This window comes from Drosophila suzukii, chromosome X (genome assembly GCF_043229965.1).
Source record: "Drosophila suzukii chromosome X, CBGP_Dsuzu_IsoJpt1.0, whole genome shotgun sequence".
Classification (NCBI taxonomy): Eukaryota; Metazoa; Arthropoda; class Insecta; order Diptera; family Drosophilidae; genus Drosophila; species Drosophila suzukii.
In genome coordinates this window covers 1,610,136-1,629,050 of record NC_092084.1, presented here as the reverse complement: position 1 = coordinate 1,629,050, position 18,915 = coordinate 1,610,136, and the positions used below count along the sequence as shown (strand labels likewise).

The following is an 18,915-nucleotide window of genomic DNA, read 5'->3' as shown; positions in this document are numbered from 1 at the left end:
ACGCCGCCCCTCTATCGAAAACAATTTGGCCCCACTCTGCTGATAAGAATCTCTGGTTTCAGAACTAATGCTTCGGACAGGTTTGTCACTAGATTTACAACAGTCCTCGTGGATCGTCGTCACATTCCTCCTCTTCATCCGTCCTCTCAGCGAGATTTCTTGCGCGTAATTTATACAAACTTAAATTTATTCTTCACGCATTACATTTGTTTGCCCCGGACGCATGAGCTTTTCTTGACTGTGTTCTAAAAATGACTTCTAACTGGGTGATACTGATGATTGAGTGTATCTTGGCCGGATTTCTGAGTTTACATATGATGACATTAACTAGTTACGTAGTTCATTGTTTATTAAAAATGAGGAAGGCCAATTTTAACTCCAGAAATCCGATAGGTTCCTCTAATTTTAGAGGCCAACTGAAAGTTAACAATAATCTAATCTGCTCCAATTTGTTATAATTTTCCTATGAAGATCAAACCTACCCTGTTTCTATTTTCGGTTCCAGAAAAAGTCTTTCCTCAAATGAATTTTATGGACGTTTATTTTTTTGATCACTTTATTTTTCCAATTAAATGTACACATATTCTCATATACTGATACAATATATTATTCTATAAGGCTACAATATCGGGCAATACATTTCCAAAACTTTGCTTCATACGCTTGTATCAAAATCGCTCGTTACTATTGATTAATTCGACAAAAAATATATGCTCCATGATAAATTTAAGTACCCAAAGTATACTTAGTTAAAAAAGTTTGTGTATATGGTATATCCGAATGTCGTTACCTGGGCAACGGCTAGTATAATTTTCAGTGTAGCTATTCTCACCGATCCCAAAAGTTTGCTACATTTATTTTTACTTGGTCATTTCCCATGGATTTGCATGGATTGTTTGTATTTATTGCTTATCGGTTGGGTTTAGTTGCATTTTGGTTAAATAATCTTATGGATCTAAAAGATTCTGATTTGCAAGTTAGTTAATGTTTTAGTGCTTTCCAAGACCGCTGCAAGAAATCTTCAATTGTAAATATATAAATATATATTGTGGCATTTCGTTGGCTAGGATCAGAGGTCCAGCACTCATAAAATTGAGAGAAACAACCTTTGGCGGGCTTTTTTCAATACATTTCTATGTCCATCTCGTCTTATTCGATCTCTTTCTTATATATTTCTTCAGTTCAATCAACGCACTCTCTTAGCTTTACATGATGTATATATTGTTTTATTCATACTTGTATAGTTTAGTTATTTTGTCGTTGCTTAACATCGCTCTTAAGGTACATTTTAAAGCCCATCAATTTTCAAGACTCCTTTCTTTTCTTGCTGTCGCGCATCGCTGTATTTCCAGATGCAGATATCAGTAGTATTTATAAGTAGTGATTAACTTCTAAATTATAAACTATCTTTGAACTATCACATACAAGTTCACTATTAAACAAAAGAGAGAACAATTCAAGGCAAAAACATAAAAGGAAGAGAACGGCAAAAATCAGAAGAAAATTGGGGAACTTAGTTGTGTTAAGTTTGGGTTTCCTTTTGTTTTTCGTTAAGCATTAAACGCACTTTGTTGTGGTTTCTTTTGTGGGTTCGTTTCAGTTGAGAGATGCGTTTATACAACTAAAACTGACGAATCATGCTTATCTATAGTAGGTATATATATTTTATATGGTTATATGTGTGGTGTGGAGTGTGTGTGATTATGTCTCTCCAAAATCTTAAGTCTCACTAAACATATTGCAAAAAAAACGAGCGAGAACGAAAAAAATTAATTAACTAAATTGAGTTTTAATACATTTTGGGGGATTGGGTCCCCACACACTCGAGGGTTCGCAAGTTCCCTTCATTTTGTGGTGCCGGGACCCTCTTAAGTATATTTAAAGTTGGGTACTCGCTGGAGGAACTTCCCCTCCGCCCCGCGGCGAGACTGTCTTCCTTAAAGTAGATCTCTCTGGTCCATAACTCTCGCCATTGACCTACAGCTTCACATCGTGCTGTCCCGTCGTCGTCGTCGTGGAGGTGACACCTGCATCCTGGGTTGGCAACTGAGCGGCATCGGCGGTGCGACGTCTCGCCTGGATGTACTCCACCAGATACTCGATACCCCAGGCCACGGCGCAGATCATGATGCACACACTCTGAGTGTGTATGCAAATCGGGTAGCTGTCGGTCACATCCCGAATGAGACCTGTGAAATGGAGAATTAAGCAGGCTTAGTAGGGAGTCATTATCCATGTCGCACATGTAGATTGCCATACCAATGAGGGGTCCAAACGTGATCACAAACAGGGCTTTGCCCACTAGATGCCAGCCGAAGGCCGAGGGCAGTTTTTCCAGCGAACAGTACTCGGATACGGTGAGGGTGAAGTTGCTCAGGGCGGATCCGCGGAAGAAGCCGCAGATCGAAAGCCAAACCATCAACTGGGTCCAGTCCGTCTGCTCAGCCATAACTGAAATGGTGAGGATTTTGTGGTTTGGTTATTGAAAATACAAAGGATAATGAGTTCACTCATTAGGGATACCATTCCCCTTTTCGGTTTAAAAAAAATGTATATTATTTTCATGTTATACATAATTCGATTGTGTAGCTAGTTAAGAATATACCCGTAAACATTTTAAGTCATAAGGCCCTTAGTTCTGAAATATATAGCTGACCGGAAAAAGTCTCTTTTCGGTCTTATTGAGTTATAAATACGTACAGCTATAGCTTAAATTAAGATGTTTAAGATTGGTGATAACTTGTTTTCATTTTTTAATAAATCAATTACCATTTCTCAATTAAATATTAATCTACAAAGGGTAATAAAAAAAGAGTCGAGTTTCTAACATCGTTCGTCTTCATATAACAACCCATTAAAGCCGTTAGAAATAACAAAAACATTTGGAAAATAGACTATATATAATATTTGACTAGAAATTCAGTGGCCATCTACTCACTTGAACGGGTCAGGGCCACAAAGATGATGGACACAAGGAAAATGGTGCGCTTCTTGATGGTAGTGCGGTCGAAGAGCGGTGGCAAGACAATCCTGGCGGCGATATCTGTGATGGCCGTGATCGAGAGGCAGAAGGCGACGTCTGCCTTCTGGTAGCCCAGATTGGCGAAGAAGAAAGGGGTGACCATCTTGAAGTTCATCTCGGCCACATAGAAAATGGAGAGGCCGAACAGCAGATTGAGGAACATCTTGTCCTTGAGCATGTCGATGTCTAGCAGGTCGGCAAAGCGGCGCCAGAAACCCGGCTTCTTGGCCTTCTTCTTGGCCTCCTCGTCGAGGGCGGCGGCCGCCTCGGCCTGCTTGTCCAGCTCGGTGGGCTTCATCTTGATGAAGCTGTCCCGATGGCCGCCGAGGACAATGCTGCCCGTGGCGGTGCCAACACGTCGCAGTTCGCGATCGTTCTGCTCGAATTCATCGTCGCCGGTGTTGAGGTGCACCTGGAGAATGGAGCCGGTGAAGTCCATGTAGGAGAGGTTCGAGGTGACTGAGGCCTTGCGGCAGCGCAGCTGCGTGGCATTGACCTCCGCCTGGGATGTATAGCCGCCCGAATCTCCGCCCGCTCCATGGGCGGCGGACTGTACTCCGGCCAGGGACATGATCCGCGGGAACGTTGGCCTGTTTGGCAATCCCAGCCTTGTGCCATTCATTGTGTTCATGGCCATTTCGGAGTAGTTCTTGCGCATCGAGTGCTGGTGGGCATGGTGCTTGTGGAACAGCAGCGTGTTCATCTCGGGCAGGGCGTCCTCCTCGTTGCCATCCTCCTTGATCACCTTAAATTCGGGCGCGCCTCCAGCTGATGCCGCGCCACCTGCTCCGCCCACCGTCAGCTGGGGCTGCGGGGTGGGCAGGGCCGAGATGCACATCAGCTCCTCGTCGTCGAACTCCTCCTTCATGTGCCACTTCACCGGCTGCAGCAGCACCGATCCGACCGTGGCATTAAGGGCCACGCCCGCCAGCAGCAGCACCGCCCCCCGGAAGTCGTACGCCTCCAGCAGGATCCGCACCAACTGCGGCATTATCAGCATGCCCATGGCCGTACCGGCCATCGAGAGGCCCACCGCCTGGCCGCGCTTGTGCTTGAAGTAGTGATTGAGGGCCACGAAGGCCGCCGACGTGGAGAGGCCCACGCCGATGCCGTTGATCACCGAGTAGGTGCTCAGGATGTGGGCCATGCTCGTTGCCGGCGATGTGAGCGCCAGACCCAGGCCGCACAGCAGTGACCCGGCGATGGCTACCTTGCGGTAGGAGAACTCCTTCAGCAGCGGCCCTACAAACAGACCCGAGAAGTTCATGCATACGTCCAGCGCACTGATGATGACAGCTGCTCCCGTCGTGCCCACATTGAGATCCTTGAGGGTGTCGCCAAAGAGCAGGCCGAACGAGGGCTCGATGGAGCGGGTGGCCAGCTAGAAGAAGAGGGGAGAGGTTCTGGATGAGTATTGATTCTCTCCCTTACAAATCTGAGAAAAATCATATTGTATCTCCTCTATTCGATATTCGAATAATTTTATCAAAGGACTTTCAAATTATACATTTTTATTGGATAGGCATATGGTTCTGTTCCTCCCTATTTTTCATGGCTATTGAATATGGAGTCCATATTATACATCAGATTATCGACGGGCATTTATTGCTCATCCAGTGATCGCCCACAGCTTAATCGTGCTTCGATTTATGATCGTTAGGCGCCCCATAAATTATACACTAGCTTCGTGGTATTGCTCTTATTCCATTTGTATTTTTATGTGGGCCAATTTGTGCGAGCTAATCTGCCGTTCAGAGGCCGCGTGATTTATCGGCTCTGGAGGTAGAACTTGCAGGGAATTACGTAGAGGAAGAGAGAGCCACTATCGCGACATGGCATTCTTGGAGGAATGGGAATGGGAAAACGGGGGCAAGGGAGAAATTGACACAACACATATAAATATAACGTCATCACACGGATAACCATATCGCAAAAATAACCCCTTATCGGCTTTTTCTTTTTCAGTGGGGAACAAAATGAGAAACCCTTTAGAGCAACTACGGGCAAGTGGACAAACCCAAAAGCCAAAACCCAAAGTCGGCACTACACCCCTATCGATGCACTTCAGATGGACAGTCCTCTTCTGGCCCCGGTTTTTACCTTATCGGTTGTGCAATTTCATTGGGTTCCATCACCACGTCAGTCCTTATCATTGTGCCAGGGACTCTAAATATTCTGGGGAGCGTTCCTTCCATTCACGATCGATTTGATTGATGGATTTTTCTTTGGGGCCTTGGGGAACCATCCATATCTATGGCCTGATGCCTGTCATGATTCGAAATTCGAGCATGTCTAATTTGTATTCCTGAAGTGTCTTGGCCTATAAAGTGTGCTGGCGTGAATTTGGTATCAGAATTTGATATTAGATTGGAGGTGGTAGCAGGTTTCCATTTACATTCAGTTTCTTCGATTATTTTAGAGGACATCTAAACGAAGTATGGGTTCTTTCACCCATTAGAATGATAATTATATGTTTTAAAACTGGATGATATCTGTTTTTGCCATATTATTATTTTTTTTTTTTTTACAATTGTTCCTGGGAGAAAGCTGACTCCCTAGCATTTAATATCTAAACCATTCAATGCAAATATTCTGACTCTATATAATACAGAAAAATGCAATTGATTTGAGATTTACAAAAGACAATGACTTTTTTTGTGTGGTGTAATAAATCAATCCATAAAGTTTGATTCGCAATGACTTTGCTATCTCGCTATCAATAGATTGTTGTCATCTAGACTCCCGCCGATTTTTTCAGGGCTATTTGAAAATCTACAGCAAACTTTTAATGATATTGCTCAACATTTTAAGCCTTCTAGTCCGTTCCAAGCATATGTATACTGTATGCACAATGGATGGGCTTCCTAAAGTGTTTTATTTGCTTCGGCTGGGCTGCGATTATTATTGATTGTGCTTTGGTGCTTATTGATTTTTGAATTTTTGAGTTACGACGCCCGTCCCGAGTTATATATGCTTTATGGGGCGTTTCGGTCGAAGCCTTAATTGCTTGATAATTGAATTATCAGAACTCATAATTGAAGGAGGAAAAACATTCGAAGGAAGAACAACACGCGCTCACTAGGTGTTTTTGCAGTAAATATTGCTAAAATGGTTCCAACCATTTGTGATCGCGGGGGTTAAGTCGATATTGGGGTCCCATAATTCACTTTGGGTTCCCACACTTTGATTTCAAGCCGGTCAATTGCAGTTGATTGATCAATCATAGAAACTTTTGACTTTCAATAAATGAAAAAATGGTTTTATAGATTTTGTTTATAGATTTCTCTAGTTTTCATTCAAATATTGAGGCGTTCTGTATGCCCTATAATGCCCAGCACCAGGGAACTTCCGCTATAACAAGGAAATCTCAATCAACGCGTGTTTTTTCTACTCAACAATATATTAAGAACACTAACAAATAATCCCCGACCAGTTTTCATTTTAAATTTGCACATTTTCAGCGGCGACGGCAGGTTTATTGTAATGTGTAAATACATTTTTAGGTAGATTAATGCCTGCTGTTGGGGTTTGTTTATTAGCCATAGCTATATATGTGGTATATAATATATATGTCCACACACATGTTTTCTTATATTTGGTTTGACTTGGCGTGTTGTGCTCGACAATTTTAGCGAAAAACAGCCAAAGACAAACAGCAAACCCGATAACAACCAAGTGGAGAACAGAGATCTCGAATCTGTTGTTGCTTTAATTTCGGATAATGTTCCAAATCAGCTTATTGATTTATGTGTGCTGTGCTGGGTATAATTTAATCGTAGAGAGGGAAATAAGATGCGAAATTTGCACAATTAGCTGCTAACTTATTTTTAAACAATTTGTGCAATATTTTCGAATCCAATTTACAAGTGGTTGATCCCCTGTTGCCGCCTGCGTGAAATTAACGTGACACTTGAGTGTTCGCAACGAAAGTCGCTTTATATGTACAGTGTACGCTGTACACATCTGGATATAAATACCTAGATATATTGTTGCCGGTCTCTTTATAGACAATATTACTTAACAATTCGCCAGCGCGCCCTAAACACGTTGTCTCGTAGCTCAATCAACTGAATTGGAAGGGCTTGTGGAATAGAATTGTTTTGTTTTTCAGGTCAGAAAGCTTTATTTTAAAGTGTACTCGCCATACCCAGCAACTACTTAAGAAGTGATTTATAGGTTTTTTTCTAAATGGTTCAATGTTTTTTCCTGCCTTTTGTGGAATTCTATAGATGTCAAACGCTTGAGTACTCATAAATTACACTTCCGAATCGGAAGCCAGACGTTCATTGCATTTTGCCTTAATTTCTATAGTTTAAAAACACATATTTCGAATATTTTTATAGATGTATTATTTATAAGCTCATTTACAGATTGTATAAGTTTCTATTGCATGATTCATTTATTCTGAGCTTTTTGTCCCAGTTCTTAAGTATTTTTAATATATATTAAAAACTAGAAATACCTGGAGATTAAAGAATTTCATTAGCCATAGGATAATCAATATAAATGTATAAATATTGTTTATCTAAAAAATGTGATGTAATAAATAATATGTTTAACTAAAGAGAAGTCACTCGATTATTATAAGTTTTTTAAGGCACATACGCCATGCCTGGATATAGAAAACTTTCTGATAGACTAATGTTTCTGAAGGGCAAATTCTTGGTAGTTACTTTCTGTCCATGGTCGATTTATTATTAAAATATTGTCCATCTTAAACCTATTTCACAATATGTAAATATAGCACGCCTGGGTCCCGGGATACGAAAAGTTCCACTGTCTGTCTATCTGGAAAGATATTGGACGAGGCATTTGGGAACCACTTGGTGGCGCGTGTGTGTTACTGGTTTCGAATTCACTTTTAGCGTGTTATCAATTTTCAAGTCCAAAGTTCATGTCTCTTTGCTGCGTGCGAATCGTACATGGAAGGGTGGGATCTGATGGGATGGGATGGGGTGGATACAACGCATATTATTATGCCATCATAATGTGTCACCCCCATGTCAGCGATGACGTTGTCGAGCAGACGTCATTTGATTCCACCGCCTCCACTTCCATCCACTTTTCGAGAAAGCTCTTGACCACCGCCGTAAATCAAGTCCCATTCATCCTATCGATTTCCCATTAAGTTTTGCGGGGCATTTTTTATTCTTTCCACTTTGATATTTCACCATTCCTCCGGTGTTTTGTTTTGTCCTTCACAATTTGAACTCTATATACATATTTAAATGGTATCTGCGTGTATTCTAAGGTCCATTTTTCAGTTTGATAAGGAGTGAAGAGTTGAGCCTCTGGTTAATTTCCGGGTACGTCTGGTCTACCTGGGCAAAGGTAATTGCCTTCAGAAGTTAGTAGCTCATTTATATGTTCAGCAGAATCGGTCAATTACTGCTAATCGGCTAGAGAAATTGTAAAATTGTGTAATTGCGAATGCTTAATGAATTTATTTCCAGCTCTATCGCACGCATTTTTCAATTTGTTGTGCGGAAAATTTCAATTTGTAATTTAATATTTACGTAATTGCATGCGAATCATGCAAGCGTTGGCTATTTTCAATTTTTAAAAAATTAAGTAATCTATATCTTACTCCAGAACGATGGGAATTTATTGTAATAATTGTGAGGCTAAAATGTAGGATTTTTCCAAGTTCAGCTCAAGGGACTGGTATGAAGTGGTAAAATGAGTTGTTAACCCGTTCAGTTCAATGCATTTTATTCAGATTCAGTTAACCCTCAGATTGCCACCGACTTGACTTCAAATTTACATATTGCCTCGTATTTTCATTTATTTTTGTGTAACTTTACGAGTGCCTTGAACTTGAAGAGCTCCAGTGTTCTTCTTGGTAAAATAATATATTACGATACAGTTGAGAAAAATGCTCTAGACGAGGAAGATACAGAAGACGATCCCCAGTGAATTAATATGTTCGAATTGAAATTGAATTGCTGCTGTTGCTGGGCGCTCGTGGCAATTGAAGCAATTAATTGTGAAGTACATTTCACTACCGCCGAACCAAAACGAACAAGTTTCAACTCAACTCAGCTCAGCTCGACTCAAATGAACTGAACTTAACTGAAGGGGTATTCGGCCGCTGCCAAACATTTCAATTAAAACCACACACCAGCAAAAAGTCATAATAATGAAAACGAAACAATAACAAAAAGTTGACTCGACATTGCCATAAAACAAAAGCCGTCGCAAAGCTGAACTCGAAATTGAATCGAACTGAATCGGATGGAATCGAAGCCATGTCAAGTCAAGCCGATCCAAGCTGAACCGAACTACACTACAGTTAGAACTCGATACTAAATAAATTGCCAGATTTAATTTTGTATATATTTGGAAAAATATTCATAGAGAAGGGTATAATATTTAAAGCTATTTTCTTTAGCGTCAACATAAAAATGTTCCACAACTTTACTGGTGTGACGAGCTGTGTCAGCGAGGATCTACTGTTAATGGGGCACCAAACGGAGCGGATGGAGGCCTAATGTTGGGGCTGATGGCTTTGGTGCTGAAGCTGCTCTGCTGGCTTGCACATGATCACAATCATGTGATTTTTCCAACGGACATCATTCTCGTGCAGAGGTCCACTCACTCAGAAAAAAAATATGATATAGGGATCTTATGGGACCATATATATATGACGAATCGAATCTATATAACTAGCATGGCTAAAATTTGTTATTTTTCTATTAATTTTCACTTTTTTATATCAAGATTATGGTTTATACTAGGAATTATTAACCTAACTGCAATTTGTAAGAGAGGTACTTTGCATCAGAAGAAATAGATGTGGTTCAATGATCTTTTTGACCTGATATACTAGACTTTTATGGTAATGTACACAAAACTAACAAAATATATTTAAAGTATTTCCGCTATACATCTAATATTGCGATAAAATATAAAAGTAATTTTATTTTAATCAGGGTTTGTCATTGAAAAACAAAAATGGTTTGCTAGTAGGTACCTTTAATAGCCAACCGTTTTTTTATCTGTGCAGATACAGATAGATGGCATCGTAGATGCAGATGCAGAAACAGTTACGAGAGCAGCTGTGTGAGCTGTTGTAAGCTGCAAACGAGTTTGGATTCATTTTTATTGCCCAGGGGGCAGGCAGGAAGAGCTCACTGGTGCAACTAGCAACTTGCAACCTAGTCACGTGATCGTCAGCATCAGCTGCTGGCGGCCTTTGTTGTGGATAAAAACCGGATTTGCCCGAAGACGGCGTTTGACTGTTGACTATTGACATTGGATGGGGACCCGTTGTAAAGGCTTGTTGGGGATCATTTATTTCTGCTGCCACTAGATATTCTGCTGTCTTTCGATCACGATCACGTGACGTCGTTGAGGCCAATGCAAAAATAAATTGGGTAGCGAAGAAAGTTTTCTTATTTTGCGAATTCATTTACATGCTGTTTTCTCTCTTTGTGTTGCTGCTTGTGGCAAAAACGTTTTTGGTTTTTCTATTACTTTCGGGTATTGATTTCAGAGAATTATCGAAAGGGAAATTGGCTTGACTCAGTGGCTATTTTCCGAAATTAGACTCACCACTCAATGTTGAGTTTATTTAGAATTCAAAAATAATCTACAGTAAAATAAAAGTAATTTGATTAAAATGAAATATATATTTAAAAACCCTACATTGTATATTTATAATTATCCCTATCTATCATTACAGTCCCGACTGTATAATATAGTGCTTAGAGGTCGTATGTTATAAAAACTACTGAAAGTCTGTAGAATTGAAGATTTGTGTATGACGCTGAAAAGTATTATATGGATCAATAGATCTCAAGATTAAACATCTAAATATTGAGCTATTGTTGCGAAACCGGCTGATCTACGGATATAAATTGTCTGAGTATCACCACTTAGTTTATGGGGAAAGAATGTCTGGCGCGTGGGTTGGGAATTAGCACCCTTATCCCATACTGATAACTCATCGAATCCATTTCCAAATCTCGTGCGACTGCACAGTAGTGCCTATACATGTCCAAAGATCAAAACAGTTAGATTCTCCTGCTGCTGCTCGCTTTTAGCAGTTGGTAACATTTAATTAACATTCACAGATCGCAGCACACTTTTGGATGGTATATATCGCTTAGTTTTAGCACTCACTTGCGAACGGTCATTGTACGCCTTCAGCTTTTTTATGAGAAGTGTGTTTGCTCAGTTAAAGGCGTTCGCATCTTGTTTGCACGGGTGCTTCTGCGATATATTTTTTTATATATTATGGTATACCAGTATATTTCAAACACGCTGACTGTGCTCTATTTTATTCTATTTATTGTTTTTCTCGCGCCTGGCACTCGGAATTTGTCGAAGAAATTAGCTCTCATTTGTGAAAAGCAGAGGCCAATCCACACAAACACATATTCAGATAAAACGTCACAATTAACGAGAAAACATTCGAAATTTGTGAAGGAATTAAAAAAGAATAAAGCTTTAATTTTTAAAAATGTATGTTTATGTGCTTTGACGCTTAGCACCTTTCTATTTCCCTATTCCAGTACCAATCTATCTATCTATACTACTTCCTAGACAACTTTTTAAGGAATTGTTGTTATAATTGCCTTTCTAAATGGAAACAATATTTCAATGGTCATTCAATCGAACCATAATGTATAAATTTTAATAAAATCCCAATGGCATTCCCCACATGTCTTCCCTAAAGAGTCGATATTCCGAATTCTGAAAATCCCCCATTTGAAGCAACCATCTGATTTGAAAGACGTTAACTTATCGGAACACCATTCGGAAATGTTATAATTGGCTTTCGAAGTGCGACGACACTAATGCCACTTCACATCTAAAAAAAAGATATATAGACGGTAGTATATATGTACGCATGTATGTGCGAGTATGTCCAGTTATAGATTGCTCGGCTCGAGTGAAGCATGCCGGATACTTTTATGACGTATTGGGTGAGCATGCGTTGGTCGAATGCGAAACCGTCGCCAGATCGGTCAGACACTGAAGCCGGGTGATGATTAGACCCCACACCATAGAGTTCCCAGGTTTCCAAACTCGATCTCTCACGCCCGCCTTACATGTCCAGTTCCCAGACGCTAATCAAAATCCGCATATTCTAATTATCAATTAAGCCGATGTGCTAAATTTTAAGCTTAATTGGCATGGCACTGGCTGACTCTGGGGATTTTGCGCTCTTGCGCTCTGGTGACATTTTGAGCCCCATGAACCAATGTGTTAATCGCACCTGATAATGATAACACAGACCGAAACAAAAACGGAATCACAATATTTGTTTGGAGTTACGATCACTGTGCGAATCAATGACGACTCTTTGTATATTTAATTACTTGCTTTGCTTTGCTTTTCTTTTCACATTTCAAGAGGTCTTCAAATAGAAAACAAGAGGCTAAGACAAAACAGACCGACTTATAAACACGCTCTTTTTACATTTTTATATGAAAAATTTGGGATTTCTTAAGCTTTGTATTTTAAAAAGGTATTAAACATACACACAAACTGTGAAATGGAGAAAAATTAAGCGAAATTGTCCACAAATTAAGGGAACGGCTGTAAACGGAAAAGAGGCTTAAGATAAAAAAGACACAAGAAACTTAATAAGTAGATAAATAAATCAAAACTATCGTACAAATGAAGGGAAACGGCTATAAAAATACTTTTAGTGGGTGTTTTATAGGAACGGGGGAACATCTATACATCATACAGATGAAACACTCGTACATCAAAAAATTATTTAGTCCAAGAATATTGTTTTATGTATATTTATATCGTTTTAGAACACAATGTACCCCGGCTGTTTTTTTTTTAGATCAAACCGAAAGAGAGCACCCACAACATTAACTTGGTATTCATTATTGCGCTGACACTGAACACACAAAGGAGAGAAAACACCATATATAATTTATAGGTAAACAGAGACAGCAAATCAGACGACATTCTCTCGGCAAAAAGGTGGATAGAAAAAAGAACTGATGGGAATTGAAAAACGACAGACGAATAGAAGATTCCTCGTGTGTTCAAAGTCAGTGGAACAAAGTCCACAGTGAATCTGCCGAAGAAATCTTCGGTTTGCGTTCTTCAATTGTTTTGCAAATTTCATCATCATCATCACCATCATCATAATCGTCAAGCACTCCATAAACTTTTATTTGCAGTCGCCAATGTTTGATCGAAAACACGGTTGCAAGTCAATCACAATCAAATAAAAATGGACGGGTGGCAAAGTCAACCAATTGACCCACGGATTTCAGATAATTTTCCCTCAGTTTTTCCTTTGAGTTCCGCGGAACGTTTAATTCAATTGCTCATTCATTTCCTTGTTTTCGCATGGGCCAAGTCAATTTGATAGACTTATTTGCAATTTTTGATTACGTTTAATCCTTACCCATCGTTTTTATCGATGGGCTGCAACGTAAATAATTGAAATACGTATTTACACGTTTGATTGCAGTTTAAACAGGGCGATAAGTAATGATTAATCACAGTGATAAAATCGTTCTTTGTTTTAATGTGGCAAGTCGTTTTCCATTTCCATTTTGTTTGGAACAAAATGCATCACATATTGAAATATTTGAATAAAATGTGGTAGCAACCAAGACAAAAATATATTTGAATAAAATATTTATTTTTTGTATCTCCATAGTTTTATCTCCTCTCACTGTTTTATTTTGCCGCGTTTCGCTACCGGTCACGTGCTTTTACTAATGAGTTCAGCGGGTCTTTGTTTTACGTAAACACTTTCCACCGAATTTCCAATTGGATTTCGCGGATATTTGGCTATATAAAAATTCGTTCTTTATCATTTGCCTTGGGTCTTGCAGACAGACAGACGACGCGGTTCTTTTTCCTTTGGTATGCCGATAAGGTATTTAAACAATACGCGCAGACTAGGAACTCTATACGGAAAATAATTTTAATCCACTTATCAGATGGTTAAATAGTGGTAGCACACTGCTCATATATAAACAGAATTAACCACTATGTTGTGTACCAATTTATTTTGGCTTTCATATCTATATGTAATTCTATATTTAACTGTTTTCCATTAGGTATTTTTAAATGATACTCAGGTTATCTGTTTTGCAATAATTAAGGCATTCAAGTGAATAGAAGTCAGCATTACTTCGAAATAGTCTTAAAATCAGTGAATATTAAAGAGCTCGTAAGTTTTTTACGGTCATGCTTCCGGCTAGATTGTATGGTAAAAGAAAAATAAACTTCTTCAGGGGTCCAGACTTGGCAACAACTTGTGTTATTTAGCAAGACTGTTTTTCTCTAACCTGAGCCAACAGGCCAAAAATGTATTTTTTATGGTGCACACATAGTTCTCTATTGTGTTTTCGTGTTGTATAAGGTTCAAGTGCTAATTTGCCTCGTAAATGATTTAAAAGCGATTAAACGTGTGCCTGGACGGAGATAATGGCGGTATAACGGAACGAAAACAAACAAAAGTTGCGATTGCGATTAGAAGTCGTTCGAACTTAACCTATAATCGAAAAGCACACATAATCGAGTGATTGGCATATCAGGCAGTCGCCATCTAACCCCAATATATTCCTTCTCCCCTCTTTGATGAAGATCGATTTTGTTTTCGCTCTAAACAGATGTGTAGGTACATATATATGCACCTTTCATTCTGTTGTGCCGGGGATCAATTAAATTTTACGAGTGTTTTAAATTTTCTACCGAGGGGCACTAAAACGAACTACTCGAGTTTTTGGAGTCGAAGTCTATATGAGTTGGGCTTGTGACCAAGTGGGTCACAAATATCTTATCTATCTTGTTTCCATGGGATATATTTGCACGGCCTTAATTCAGTACAGTTTTAATCGACTGATTAGGAGATGATTAAAGATTTTGTTTTCGTTATTGTCGACCCACCTGTTTCGGTTTGTTATAAGTTTGTTTAAACTTGGCACTGAAACAACCGTAACCTAAATATTAAAAGATGTCGTTTTTCTGCACAGCTTTCTCCCTGAGTCCACCCCTTTTATGGTCTTTTTAAGTACATTCGTATACAAAAGACCAAATACAAAAGGCAAATTCCGTACCAAACACTCGATTTGTTTTGCAAACGGCGCATTTCTGGTGGGGGCTTTTTGTCTAGTGTTTTGTTTTTGCTGCAACAAATGTTGGGTGGGGATTGGCTGGAGGAGGTCATCATGGGTCGACCGATAAATATGAGGTGGACTAAGATGGATCGTCAAAGAGATACGCCTTTACACGAAGTAAATACTTTTGCATCGTGGTCTAGGTTCGGAAAAAGCACAATGTACATAACATTTGTAAATCCCAGGATGGTATTTAATATTTAATATATATTTCAAGAGATTGCAAATAATATTTAAGTTTAGCCATATTAGTTATAGTTACCTAAAATAAGGCGTTGATAATCAATGTCTGTAATTATGTTATATTCTAGCTTGTTATGTTTGGAGTTCTTTAGAATGAATCAACAGAATCTGAATCTTCTAATTAATATAATCAATTCAAAATTAAATACATCTGCTAGCTTTTAGCGATCACAACTGGTCAAACCGCCCTCGAATAGTCTTGTCACAACGCATTTGGCTTTAATGACCGAGCCATTGGCACTCAATATGTGCTCACATCCTAACCATATCCCCCCATCTGTTCCGTTGATTATTTTCAGAGTCGGCGGCACCCAGATGATATAAGCACCTATAATGCTCCTCATATCATTGTCTCCACACTGCGGAGAGTACGCATAATCATTGCATGGGACTATGGGACTATGGCACTAAGTACGGTTGTCAATTTTCAAGATCTTCGCTTGGCCACACACCAATTAGCATTTGTAATTGCACATCGTCTCAACTCATTTACCATTTACCAAGTCGCTTGGTTATTGCTGATATGGAATCAGGTTAAATTTAGGACTATTGCATAATTGTCGTGATCTGATTTCGTGACATTGAAAATACTTCACACTTGCTATGCGTCATTCAGCAAATATTGGACCTTGTTCAGGTGGGTATCTCCATGGAAATCCCGTGATGCAATCAATCTTTTTTCTTTCAGTTCTTTTTAACGGTATGGTATGTAATGTAATATTCCTTTCAACTGAAAAACATTGTACTATGCTAACAATACCTTATTTTTTCCTTAGGACGCTTATAAAATAAAATATGCCAAAAAGGACACCTAATTTTTGATGGTCTCACGATATGATTATGCCGATGAGAGCTGATGTTATAAATGTGTCAAGGTGAGCGTTTTTTAATTATTTATTTTGATTTTTGGGATAATTCCAAATGACTTTTCAAAATTCTGTAATACACATAAATTAAATCCAGAAAACTGTGTCAATTGATTCTTTATTTTGCCATCACCTCTCTGGTGCCTCGAAATAAAATTAAATGAAAACAATGTTGTACATAGGCATACATATAAGGAGCCAGAGCCAACTACAGAAATTGAAAACGAAAAAAAAGAATAACACTGCTGAAACGCATTTTCGAGATCACGCGGCGGGTGCGTGACCACCAGACAGATGCGAACTGAAAACCCACAGAAAACTCTTTGGCCATAATCGGGGTCTCCTTTTTGTACTCCACTATACATATGTATTTCTCAGTCTGCCCTTTTTAAAGTCAGCTGTTCATCAAGATGATTTTATAGCAGAACCAGATTCAAACACAGGTTTGGATACACCTTCCGTTGAAGGAAGATCAGGTAGAAGATCCCTATTTGTTTTCCTATATCTTGTCGAGAGCAAATGCTTATTGTTGATGGGAAATGGCTTTCTTCAAAAAAGCTTACGAAATATATTTGATTGTCTTGTTTTATTCCAATAGTTACACTTGGAAGATCTTGATTCTGATTTCTAATTATTCTATCATCCCTATTGGTTAACTTTATTAAATAATCAGCTATGTAATCAGCTGTTGTATAAACAATAACAACAATTATACGGTGATTTAAAGGGCGTCTGATTTCTATAAACATCGGCATCGCCCTTCCAATAATATTTTTTTCCTTGTTCAAACACGTCCATTAGGGAATTTATTATTAATGAATATGGTCTAAATGCCGCCCCCCACAAATATGCCATTACAGGTAGCCCCATAAATCGGTGTGTAAACACATGTGAAAATGCGGGTAGGACCAGAAGCATATTGAGTTTCGTCATATTTCATTTGAATCTTATCGTCCCTGTGAAAACAAGTTTACCACGAGCCATATAACTATGAAATGCCATGGGGCACTGGAACTAACCTATCCTAAGTGCGAATGTGGAAAGTGAGGTGGTGGGGAGTGGGAAGTGGGAAGAGGAAGGAGAATGGGAATATGGAATTGTATAGCCCGGATAAAAGGGTAAGCTTTTTATTGGCTTATGTATATTGGAATGTTCGAATGTTCGAATGTCTCGAAGGGCGGGGTGAATCCGTAAATCTAGTATTTAATCAGGGAGAACCCGGTGGGGACTTACGTTGACCAAACTAACGCCGAAACAAGCCACCCATCCCCATCCGCCATCGGGGGCCACTTTTCTGGGCTGTTTGGTTGCCATTTCTGCTGTCTGTCTTTGTTGTGTGTGCTGGGGGCTCTCCTTCTCGGCTCTTTCTTCTGCTGGACTTGCTTTGTTTTTGTTTTAGTTTTATTTTGGGTCTCTCTATATATGAGGCGTAGTATATATAGATTTATGGATACTTTTTTACGTTGCGGTTTTTTGTTTTTCCGTCTGTGTGGTTTGTTTTTTATGTGCGATCTAATTATATTTGTTCGTTTCTTTGATTTTTAAAACAACGCACTTGAACCAAAAAAAAAAAACAAATAAAAAACAGACGGAAACTTTTGTTTTCTAAATGTTTTAGGCATGAGTTATGTGTGTTTTTACTATAACTTCTTATCACATTGGAATTTTTTAAATTTAAATTGGTGGTTTTTGTTTCTTTTTTATAAGGCACTTGGATTTATATGTTATTTTTTTAATGATTCCCTTTGGTCAGTTGCAAATTTTTGCTTTTGTTTTGGTCAGCGTGGTGTTTTTTTTTATTTGTTCCAGCTGTTTCACTATTCTTCCCTTCGTTCAAGGGGGGTGTAGTTCTGTGGTTGTTGTTCTGGTGTGTTGTCTTTCGAAGGGGGTAGTGGTTGGGGGGTGGTATGCGGGCCTTTGTGGCCTACGTTGCGTCGCTCTCAGCGGACTTTTGCCGTTTGGTAGTGTGGTCGTCTCGCACAGCGCTATTTATTACAAAAGAGGGGGCGGCAGGCGCTCAATGTCTCCGTCTCTGTCTCCGTCTCCGCTTCCGTCTCCCTCTCCCTCTCCCTCTCCTTTTACCCTGACCGTCGCTGTCTCCTTCTCTGTCTCGTCGCCTGTCCGCTGTCTCGCTCGCTCTCTCGTTGCGTCTCTTCCTCGGTTTCGATGAGCTATGCGCGACTGTTCAATCGATACTGAAATACTGAAATACGGAATACTGACTGCGACTGCCGTTGCCGTCCCGTCGCTGCTCTGGTGCGCTGGCCTGACTGCCGTCGTCGCCACCGCCGCTGCTTCAGTCGCCGTTCCCGTCGTCGAACAGTGGGGCAAAACCACCTGGAACCACAAACCGATCCCAGTTATAGTTCGTTGGCTACTTTAGCTAATTATTTGTAATGAGGGCCCCGAAATACCTGGATTCTGAAAATTTTAACGAAATGGAGATGGGGGTTCCAGTCCTTACTTTTTTTTCTAATAATTTATTTATTTATTTTAATAAACTCCTCCCAATCGGAAAATATTTCTTAGTGCACACCTATGAATTATTCTCCAATTTCAGTTTTTATACCCTTTACTCGTAGAGTAACGTATGAACGCTGAGATCTCGGAAACCATAAAAGCTAAAAAGTTGGGACTTGACATGCAGACTCTTGAGGTTCTGGGACAGCGCAAGTTT

General features: G+C 39.5%; 1 protein-coding gene across 1 annotated transcript; it reads right to left on the bottom strand.

Annotated features, from left to right (window-relative positions):
• Positions 1-523: 523 nt before the first annotated feature.
• Positions 524-18,442, bottom strand: LOC108015287 (uncharacterized). Its single transcript, XM_036820233.3, has 4 exons — positions 17,472-18,442; positions 2,939-4,403; positions 2,260-2,451; positions 524-2,189 (listed from the first exon to the last, which is right to left on the bottom strand). The coding sequence occupies exons 1-4, from the start codon at positions 17,550-17,552 to the stop codon at positions 1,978-1,980; spliced, it is 1,950 nt and encodes a 649-aa protein (XP_036676128.1). The 5' UTR covers positions 17,553-18,442; the 3' UTR covers positions 524-1,977.
• Positions 18,443-18,915: the final 473 nt, after the last annotated feature.